The 11,141-nt window shown below is 41.0% G+C and overlaps 1 protein-coding gene across 4 annotated transcripts in view; it reads right to left on the bottom strand.

Annotated features, from left to right (window-relative positions):
* Positions 1-252: 252 nt before the first annotated feature.
* Positions 253-11,141, bottom strand: part of LOC115152798 (mitogen-activated protein kinase kinase kinase 4) — a 61,049-nt gene continuing 50,160 nt past the window's right edge. For 3 of the 4 annotated variants that reach the window (XM_029697603.1, XM_029697604.1, XM_029697606.1), the window contains exons 18-28: positions 10,688-10,825; positions 9,153-9,253; positions 8,852-8,935; positions 8,433-8,624; positions 8,099-8,169; positions 7,781-7,897; positions 7,370-7,529; positions 5,498-5,617; positions 3,983-4,089; positions 2,173-2,352; positions 253-2,036 (exon numbers count right to left, since the gene is read on the bottom strand). In XM_029697603.1, coding sequence (XP_029553463.1) covers positions 2,016-2,036; positions 2,173-2,352; positions 3,983-4,089; positions 5,498-5,617; positions 7,370-7,529; positions 7,781-7,897; positions 8,099-8,169; positions 8,433-8,624; positions 8,852-8,935; positions 9,153-9,253; positions 10,688-10,825 — 1,291 coding nt within the window. In that variant the 3' untranslated portion in view covers positions 253-2,015. The remainder of the gene's footprint in view (positions 2,037-2,172; positions 2,353-3,982; positions 4,090-5,497; positions 5,618-7,369; positions 7,530-7,780; positions 7,898-8,098; positions 8,170-8,432; positions 8,625-8,851; positions 8,936-9,152; positions 9,254-10,687; positions 10,826-11,141) is intronic. The other variant, XM_029697605.1, reaches the window with a different exon arrangement.

The following is an 11,141-nucleotide window of genomic DNA, read 5'->3' as shown; positions in this document are numbered from 1 at the left end:
CATGTATGACAAGTGTGTTGTGACGTTAAATGCACTAAAATTGATGAATGGACTCAATTCAAAATGTATAACTTTTTTGCACATATGAGATTCTGTAATAAACTAAAGTACCAGATAAGCCCACTTCACAGGTTGATGCTGGCTTTAGTTTCTGCAGTGTGTACGTGCAATCCCTTCTATTTTAAGATCCTGTGTAAACATTACCATGTTATGTTTGATGAATCTAGGACATGACAAATTAATCTCACAGCATTTCTTAAAAAAAAGATTTAATATTGTTTGTACATAGCAAACACTAAGAGGACCAGAAAGTGTGTGTGCATTCAGCAGCAGGGAGTGAGATCGGACCTTTCTCTCTCCTCGGTTGGATATGCTTCAGTTCCATGGCTCTCCAATCGGAACACACCTGTCTGACTGTCAACCAATCAGTGCTGCCCATATCCTCTACATCCCAAATGGCGCACTATATTAGGGAATAGGGTGCCAGTTGGGACATAAACTTTATCTCCAACTGTAAAAATGGGATCCTAGCCTCAGCAAGGCAAAATCAACTATTTTAAAACAAATCCAACTAATAAACTTTCTTTCCTTCCTAGACTCTTCCCCACAGCCTTTGTTAATTTAATGTATGGGTGGAAATAGTTTCTCATACAGTGTCCTCTGTAATTAGAAGCATTTTTTCTTATGGACTCAAAATCAAACAATGACTGAGGTTAAAGTGCAGACTGTCAGCTTTAATGTGAGGGTATTTTCATCCATATCGGGTGAACCATTTAGAAATACAGCACCTTTTGTACATAGTCCCCGCCCCCCATTTTAGGGAATGAAAAGTATTGGGACAAATTCACTTGTTTATTAAAGTAGTCAGTATTTAGTCCCATATTTATAGCACACAAGGACTACAACAAGCCGGTGTCATTTTGGAGTCACTTTTATTGTAAAAAATACTTTGAACGCTACCATGATTACGGATAATGATGAGTGCGGTCACAGCACAAGCGTCTCACCATCACGAGAGGTTGGTATGATATTTGTGTGGTGAACTTTCACTCATTCAAGATTATCCAATAAGTTTGGTCACACGCTTGATGTAGTGCTATGAATATGGGACCAAAAACTTCATTTATTTTACTATACATAAGTGAATTTGTCCCAATACTTTGGTCCCCTAAAATGGGTGGGACTAATGTCCAGAAAGTGCTGTAATTTGGAAACGGTTCACCTGACATGGATGATAACACCCTCAGTCATTGTTTGATTTAAAATAAAAAGTTTTTGAAGTATAAAGGCAAAAATAAATGTTTTGTCCCTATAATTACAGATGGCACTGTAGGTACAGCATTCCCGGCTTCTGTGCAATGACACTCCACCTCAAACGACTGAAGGCAAGACCACTGCCTCGACCAAACCTGAGGCACATTCGGATATGTTATGTAAAACAAACATTTCTAGCTGCAATGTAACAACATTTGCCTACTGAACAAGGCCCAAATGTCTGCAGTGAACTTAGATCTCAACTGTCCCTAGTACACTCACTGAAAGGAGGGAAACAAATGTATTTATTTAAAGTGCCATAGCTTTTGTTTTTAAATTTCTTCCATCTCATCTTCACCAGTGAGAGAACAAGATGTGGCTATACTTATTACCTAAGCTTTACAATATTGTTTATACAAGGAAGGATCCAATGAACCAATCCTATTATTACAGTATATACAGGACATATGACCTCTACTACAGGGTCATTAGGGCACACTGTAGCAAAACGTTTTTCAACAGGTAGTGTCTCTCCCTGTTGCAGTCAGTTTCCTTCCGCCTGGTTTGTAAGGAACACGATCCAAGTGATCCAGTTTAGTCGTCCATCGGAAATTATGTCTTAATAAAGTTCCTCAGTTTAGCTCTATATGCCTGCAGTCATAATTTCCTGTGTTCACAAGACCCTCGTCTTTCTGTCTCTGGCCAACATGAACAGTAGTGCTATAGTTTGTAAACGTGGGAGCAGCGGTGTCAGTTCCCCCTCACTCTTCATCCGTGCAAACCTGGGATTGAAAGACAGGAGAGGATCTCTCAATTAGACTTGTGATCTTCACATTGAATCTAGTTAGAACACAATATGACTGCCAGCATAAAGTCTACCCTTGCAGTGAACATCTCGCAAAATAGAAAGTGTTAGACCTTGACGAAGGGGTGGTCTAGCAGGGTACTGGCGGTCCAGCGTCGTTTGGGCTCGCTCTCTAGACAGTGACCCAGGAAATCCTTCCCCTCGGTGGACAGCTTCTCTGGGATGGGGGGCTTGTGGCCCATACCCACCTTGTACATGATCTGGAAGTTGTGCTCATACTCGTGCCATGGCCTCTGCATGGTGGGAGAGGGGAGGAGGACAGAAAGGACACAACGATCAGTCTGGAGACCTTTCTAAACACTCAACCTCAGACGTGAACAGGGTTTAGATTACAACACTTCCTCAATCAGTATAGCCTACAAACAAAACAGACATTTAGAGGGTTGGAGAGGGACAGAGAGAGAGGATTGGTGAGGGAGTAGACTCAAATCAGGCTCAAATTTTAAACAACCTTGAATACATTGTACAAACTAATTATACTCTGAAGCATTCACAGTAGGAATAGTGAATAATAACGTTACTGTAGTAACGAGTAGTAGTAGTAAATCATAAGAGTAGTGAATAATAATAATTAGTAGAATAGTAGTAGTGAATTGGTGGTGAAAGTGAATAATACTAGTAGAAAAGTCATAGGTAGTGAATAACTAGTGTTAGGTGGTAGTAGTAGTGAGTAATAACTAGTAGAAAGTAAGTCAGGTGGTGAATGGTAATAAATAAGTAGTAGTAATAAATTAGTGGCAATAGTAAACTAGTAGTAGTAGTAATAATAATACGTAGTAGTAATAATAATACGTAGTAATAAATACGTAGTAGTAGTAGTAAATAAGTAGTAGTAATAAATAAGTAAAATAAATAAGTAATAAATAAATAAGTAATAAATAAGTAGTAGTAATAAATAAATAAGTAATAAATAAGTAGTAGTAGTAATAAATAAATAAGTAATAAATAAGTAGTAGTAGTAGTAATAAATAAGTAAGTAATAAATAAGTAGTAGTAGTAGTAGTAATAAATAAGTAGTAGTAGTAGTAATAAATAAGTAGTAGTAGTAGTAATAAATAAGTAGTAGTAGTAGTAATAAATAAGTAGTAGTAGTAATAAATAAGTAGTAGTAGTAATAAATAAGTAGTAGTAATAAATTAGTAGTAGTAATAAATTAGTAGTAGTATTAATAAATAAGTAGTAAATAAGTAGTAAAGTAGTAGTAGTAATAATAAATAAGTATCAGCAATAATAAATAAGTAGTAGGTGGTGAGTAGTAGTAGTCATAGGTGGTGAAAGTTGTTAGTAGTAGTAGTAGTAGTAGTAGTAGCAGTAGTAGTAGTGAATGAGTAGTAGTGAATGCTAGTAGTCATAGGTGGTGAAAGTAGTAGTGAATAGTAAGTAGCTAGTGTTAGGTGGTAGTGACTAGTCATAGGTGGTGAAAGTAGTGAATAAAAACTAGTAGAAAATAAGTCGTAGGTGGTGAATAGTAGTAGTGAATAATAAGTCGTAGGTGGTGAATAGTAGTAGTGAATAATAAGTCGTAGGTGGTGAAAGTTGTGAATAATAAGTAGCTAGTGTTAGGTGGTGAAAGTAGTGAATAATAATACTAGTAGAAAAGTCGTAGGTGGTTAATAGTAGTAGTGAATAACAGTGGTAGTGGTAGTGAATAATAATTAGTAAAATAGTAGTAGTGGTGAATAATTATAGTAGTGTGAATAATAGTAGTACTGAATAGTGGTAGTTTAGTAGTAGCTAGTGTGGTAATGGTAATGCTAGGTGGTGGTAGTAGTAGCAGCAGTAGAAATGCTAGAACCAGATGAATTGTATGAACACCATTGTGGTTAAATGTCTGCTCAATCCTCCCCTTGAGCGAGCACTTACCTTCCCAGTCACCATCTCGATGAGGACACATCCCAAACTCCAGATGTCAGCTGCTCGCCCGTGACCTTCGCCCTTTGCCCTCGTAATGACCTCAGGTGCCATATATGCTGATGAATAGAGTAGGGAAAGAGCAGGTTAACTCAACTGAATGAGCAATAATCTGAAACATCTCTATTCTTAGATCTTGATAAGTGTATGAATTGTGACAGCAGGGAGATTGATTAGATTTGTTTTATTCATTAGGATCCTCATTAGTCGACAGCTAGTCTTACTGGGGTCCGACCCATAACCAAAAAGACAACAACAATGCCAAAGGAGCACAGCGATGGTTAAAGTTTCACTATGATAACTAATTACCCAGGCTTTTGTAAACTCACATATCGCCTCATTAGTCCTTTTACCAGAAGAGAAGGGGTGACCAATGGGTGGTGACATTAAAAACTAAAGTCCTATAAGATTAGAATACAATTTTCCTCACAGGAGGAAATTATTTTTGGGAATGGTTCAAAAATAAACCTACGTAGTTGTACACAGCAGACATCCAGGTTCCATACTGTGCCTTCAACGTATTCACACTCCTTGACTTTCTCCACATGTTGTTTTACAACGAATTTAAAACGGATTGTGTCACTGGCCTACACACAATACCCGATAATGTCCAAAAGTAAAATGCTGAAATGTCTTGAGTCAAGCCTAAGTAAGTTCAGGAGTGAAAATGTGCTTAACAAGTCACATAAGTTACACGGACTCACTGTGAGCAATAGTGTTTAACAGGATTTTTGATTGACTACCTCATCTCTGTACCCCACACATACAATTAATTATCTGTAAGGTCGAGTAGTGAATTTCAAACACAAAGACCAGGGAGGTTTTCCAATGCCTTGCAAAGAAGGGCACCTATTTGTAGATGGGTAAAAATAAAAAAGAACAGACATCGAATATCCCTTTGATCATGATTAATTACACTTTAGATGGTGTAGCAATACACCCAGTCACTACAAAGATACAGGTGTCCTTCCAAACTCAGTTTCATCATGACTTGGTTCAGTCTGCTTTCCACCAGACACTGACAAATGATTTCACCTTTCAGCAGGACAATAACCTGAAACACAAGGCCAAATCTACACTGGACAGTGAATGTTCTTGAGTGGCTGAGCTACAGTTTTGACTTAAATTAGCTTAAATCTAGGGCAAGACCTGAAAATGGTTGTCTAGAAATGATCAACAACTAATTTGACAGTGCTTGAAGAATTAGAAAAATAATAATTGGGCAAATGTTGCACTATCCAGCGACTCACAGCTGTAATCATTGCCAAATGTGCTTCTACAAAGTATTGACTCAGGGGTGTGAATACTTATGTAAATTTGATATTTATTTAATTATCAATACATTTGCAAAAATTTCTAAAAACCTGCTTTCATATTGTCATTATGGGGTACTGTGTGTAGATAGGTGAGGGGGAATGAATGCTTTCTATAGGGAGCGTATAACAAGGATTAATGTGTCTCATTCACCTGCCGTTCCCATGGTGCTGTTAACCTCTCCAGGCATGGTCTGGGCATTGTTCAGCTTCACAGAACAGCCAAAGTCCCCCAGCTTGATCAGGCCTGACGACGTCAGGAAGATGTTGGCTCCTATGGTAGAGAGAGAGGAGGAACAGTGAGAGAGACACTGGGCTCAGAGAGACATCCATACAGTAAGAACAACTCCTGCTGTGTCAATGACACTGGAGCCACAGGAAGGGATGATAACTCAATCTGAGATTTATGATAGCTTTTCTTTATGGCATAAACCCCCAGCCAATGTCACTATAGCTAAAATGCATTAACCTGTTAGGGCTAGGGGGCAGTATTTACACGGCCGGATAAAAAACGTACCCGATTTAATCTGGTTACTACTCCTGCCCAGTAACTAGAATATGCATTAAATTATTGGCTTTGGATAGAAAACACCCTAAAGTTTCTAAAACTGTTTGAATGGTGTCTGTGAGTATAACAGAACTCATATGGCAGGCAAAAACCTGAGAAGATTTCATGCAGGAAGTGGCCTGTCTGACAAGGTGTTGTTGTTCTTGCCTCTGTTTATTGAAGACTCAGGATCTTAGCTGTAACGTGACACTTCCTACGGCTCCCATAGGCTCTCAGAGCCCGGGAAAAGGCTGAACGATATCGAGGCAGCCTCTGGCTGAAACACATTATCGCCGTGGCCGATCAGAGGACAAAGGGCTTAGGCGCGTGCCCGAGTCGACCCCATGCTGTATTTTCTTTCGTCTGTTTACCTAATTGCAGATTCCCGGTTGGAATATTATCGCTTTTTTACGAGAAAAATTGCATAAAAATTGATTTTAAACAGCGGTTGACATGCTTCGAAGTACGGTAATGAAATATTTAGAAATCTTTTGTCACAAAATGCGCGTGACCCTTATTTACCATTCGGATAGTGTCTTGAACGCACGAACAAAACGCCGCTGTTGGAACATAACTATGGATTATTTGGGACCAAACCAACATTTGTTATTGAAGTAGAAGTCCTGGGAGTGCATTCTGACGAAGAACAGGAAAGGTAATCAAACTTTTCTAATAGTAAATCGGAGTTTGGTGAAGGCTAAACTTGCTGGGTGTCTAAATAGCTAGCCCTGTGATGCCGGGCTATCTACTTAGAATATTGCAAAATGTGCTTTCACCGAAAAGCTATTTTAAAATCGGACATATCGAGTGCATAGAGGAGTTCTGTATCTATAATTCTTAAAATAATTGTTATGCTTTTTGTGAACGTTTATCGTGAGTAATTTAGTAAATTGTTAGTAAATTCGCCGGAAGTTTGCGGGGGGTATGCTAGTTCTGAACGTCACATGCTAATGTAAAAAGCTGGTTTTTGACATAAATATGAACTTGATTGAACAAAACATGCATGTATTGTATAACATAATGTCCTAGGTGTGTCATCTGATGAAGATCATCAAAGGTTAGTGCTGCATTTAGCTGTCTTCTGGGTTTTTGACATTATATGCTAGCTTGAAAAATGGGTGTGATTATTTCTGGCTGGGTACTCTGCTGACATAATCTAATGTTTTGCTTTCGTTGTAAAGCCTTTTTGAAATCGGACAGTGTGGTTATATTAACGAGAGTCTTGTCTTTAAAATGCTGTAAAATAGTCATATGTTTGAGAAATTGAAGTAATAGCATTTCTAAGGTATTTGAATATCGCGCCACAGGATTCAACTGGCTGTTACGTAGGTGGGACGATTTGGTGCCACCTGCCCTAGAGAGGTTAACTGATTCATAACACTGCTACAAGGTGCCTGCATAACCCTGACATTGAATTAAGAGACCAACAGTAAGCTAGAGAGAAAGAGACATCTCCCCCAGAGAGAGGTGCTAACTGACCCTTGATGTCTCGGTGCACGATGCCATGTTCGTGGAGCACGTTGATGGCCGTGGTGGTCTGTTTGCTGTACAGCCTGATGACGTGTTCCTGTAGGCCAAGCCTGGACACCTCCTCCAGAGTCCCCTCATCACAGTACTCCATGAAGATGTACATCTCCTCCTGGTGGGGAGAGGGAGGGACACAGACAGTTAATGCATACATCCAATCTGATGTTATAGCCCGTTCATACATAGTGTCATCTCATTCACACACAGACTGAGTTTGACCTTTCAAACTTTCCCTAAAGTTCCCTGGCTTTTCAGAGATTCCGGTTGGAGGATTCCTTCTTGGTAAGGGAACCTCCAACTAGAATATCTGAAAAGCCAGGGAAAGTTTATAGAACTTTGGAACCCATACATGCATGCTCTTACCCGATGTAGCTCAACACCAAAGTAGCGGACCAGGTTGGGGTGTTTGATGCCCTCAAAGATCTTCAGCTCATCTGCTGTCTCCTTTATCGTCTTATGGTCGTTCGGCTGGAACCGGATCTGATTTGGAAAATAAACTTTTATTGGACAAACATTTTTTTCAAACGTATGAGAAAATAGTATGGGAACTGTTGATAGGAATGGATGTTAACTGGCAGTGAATTAAAATGACCATAAACATCTTTTTCAATTCAGGGCAACATTCTGCTCCCGTGCTACATTGTTGTGGCTACAAAAGCCTATCAGGCCATGGCTACCTACCTCCTTCATAGCCATGAGTTCTCCAGTGTCCACGTTGATGCAGGTGTACACCTTGCCATACTGTCCCTCACCTGTAGCGGGAGACAGATGAAACACCATGGGCATGATAAATGAGACAACAATACTAAAGGACAAACTCCAGGGAAAATCTAAAATGGCAACCTATTCCCTTTACTGTGTACAACTGTTGGCCAGGGCCTCGTGGGCTCTGGAGGAAAGCCCTGTATATAGAGGATAAGGGGGGACACAAGTTCATTTAGGGGGGACACAAGTTCAGTCGAGGCTCTGACCAAAAGTAGTGCACTATAAAGGGAATAGGGTGTACAGTACATACCTATCTTGTTGCCCCTCTGCCACTTGAAGGTGACCTTGCGGAGGCCAACGTGCATGACGTTGTCGTAAGATTTGGGGGTGTCGCACACCTGGCCAATGATGTTCCTTTGCTTCATGACTGCGTAGCGTTTGTCCTCGAAGGAGCGTATGGAGCGACGTACAGCTTCCATGGGGCTCTGCCTGGCTGCCGTGTCTGAGGAGAAAGAGGTGTAGAGGACAGACTCTCAGGAATGAAGAGGAATAGAAAACAGAGCCAGGTACTTTCTCAGTTGTGTAAAGGTGAGAAATGGAAAGGCATAGAACAGACGGACTCTACACACTACTCTGGAGCAGTTTAGAGATTAAGTGCCTTGCACAAGGGCACAACAGCCAGAGATGGCACCTAGGACTTGCACCCCCCCCCCCCCTCGTTATTCTCACCTTTTGATTGGCTGATGAAGGTGCGGAGCTCCCAGCTTCTCCTAGCTGTGCTGCTGGGTTCTCCTCCCTTAGGATAGGAGGGTTCTGATGAGAGAGAGAGAGAGAGAGAACACAGACAGGCAGGAAGATGGGAGCTATGTTAAGGTACAAAAACACAGGTCAAGTGACTACTCCTACTTTCCATTTTATTTCGTTCTTGTTCAAAGCCAAAAGACAGAATTATGCAGAATGCACAGTTCCATTAAGATAATATCATAAACATCTCAACAGGATAATGCAAACAATTAGAAGTGTCTAATACCTTCCCTGTTCTCAGTGGGACTGGAGTGTCGGCTCAGAGACCTGAAATGCATCTCGGCCGCTACAGACCACAGCCTGTCGTTCTCCTGGAGGTTGGTCCCTCTGCACAGGGAGAGGCAGGTATCATACAATCAACTACAATCTACCCAAGTTGTCAGCCAACAGAGGGGTATACTACAAAGCAGGATCAATGAGTTAGCCAGACAACTTTTATTTTGAAATAACTAGATTTTCTGGTTCACTAAAAAAAGCAAAACTTAGATAATGCGTTTGTTTGTATACTTACAAAATTATCAAAATATTTTGCCAAGTTAGCTGGCCAACTCAATGATCCTGCATTGTCCTGTACAGCTCAGATCCCAGACTAGCCCAGCTCCTGTTGCCAACTTCTATGGCTATTGTGATGCCATAACAATGACCGTAGAACACAGCACAAACATATCCGGGACCTGTGGTCAACCAATATCAGTCAAGAGGCTTGTGATTATCGAGATGGCGGAACATAACAAATACGTGATACAATAACTAACTCTCAACCCTACCCCACACCCGTAGAAATATATAGATTCTAGATCTATGCCCATCCCACCAAAGTTCAAAGGTCAAACAGAGAGCTCAGCTAGAGCACATGCTTTCATTTTAAAAGGACAGAAACCAAACAAGCCAAAGATCAAGAAGAGCGCCCCATCAGATGCTTAGAATAAAAGCAAGGCCACACTATTATGGATTAATAGCAGAGTAACTCTGGCATTGTATTTTCCCACAGCATGATGAGGTAACATGGTTGTGTTAACATCTCTCACGCCATGCACAACCACGTGTTGGAGAATGTGTGTTGTGGGACATTGGCCAGGTGGACAAAACGAAAGCATGGATTAAAGTCTCTCCATATCCATAGATGGCATTCAGGGTAATTTGAGTGAACTATTCCTTTAAAAAGACAGTCCTTATAAAACTGTAGTTTTGATAGTGTTATAAAGTGGTCTTTTTAAAATGCACATTTCTGTTAGCGGCAACACATACAAAATGGTTAGAGCGCTGGTCCACTAACCGAAAGATCGCTGGTTCGAATACCCGAGCTGACAATCTGAAAAATCTGTCTATGCCCTTGAGCAAGGCACCTAACCCTAATTTTCACCGTACTACTATGGCTGACCTTGTAAAACACATTTCACTGCACGTGACAATACATACACACACACACACACACACACACACACACACACACATATATATATATATATATATATATATATCTGGATAAGCATGCAGAACATGCTACTCTCTGGGTCCACTCCAAACTGTGAGATAGTATGGCAGGGTAAACCACCAGGGGCATGTCAACCCGACTTCTCTGTCAACTCACCTGGTCAAATAAGGGGAAATAAATATAGATATGAAACCTGAACCACTAGTTGACAAGTTCAGATGGGAGGGGTGGGATATCAGCCTGTGGCTGGGCTGTGGCGCTCTGGGTTGACAGTACAACCCTAGTAGTACTTGGTAGGTACTGGAACTGGGGGGGGGGGGCGCTACCTGACGTCATTTGGGGTGGATCCAGGTGCTTTGGTCGGACCGTGTTCCCCGGGGGCGGGGCCCTGAGGGGCAGGGACTGTGCGGGGGCCTGTAGGTAGACACAGCTGAGTCCGTAGGTCGCAAGGGAGACTCCTAGAGCTGGTGACAAAAACACACTGAGGAACTCTGGAGAGTGCCTTGGAGATGAGGTGTGTGCATGTGTCCCAAGCACCCAAACAGTAACATCCTTTCAAAGGTGTCACCAGTTACACATAAGAACATACACCCACACTCCGTGTTAACTCAGAGTCAGAAAAGCATTAATACAAGTTCAACCACCCAATTTAAAACCCATCAATTACTGCACAAGACCAGAGAACAGGAAGAATATGAGAACATGCAGGAAAACACACATTATAAAAACACAGTATTATAACAGGCCGCAAATGGTTCTTAGTGCCTCATTGTAAGCATG

This window comes from Salmo trutta, chromosome 18, assembly GCF_901001165.1.
Source record: "Salmo trutta chromosome 18, fSalTru1.1, whole genome shotgun sequence".
NCBI lineage: Eukaryota > Metazoa > Chordata > Actinopteri > Salmoniformes > Salmonidae > Salmo > Salmo trutta.
This window is presented reverse-complemented; position numbering and strand designations above follow the sequence as displayed.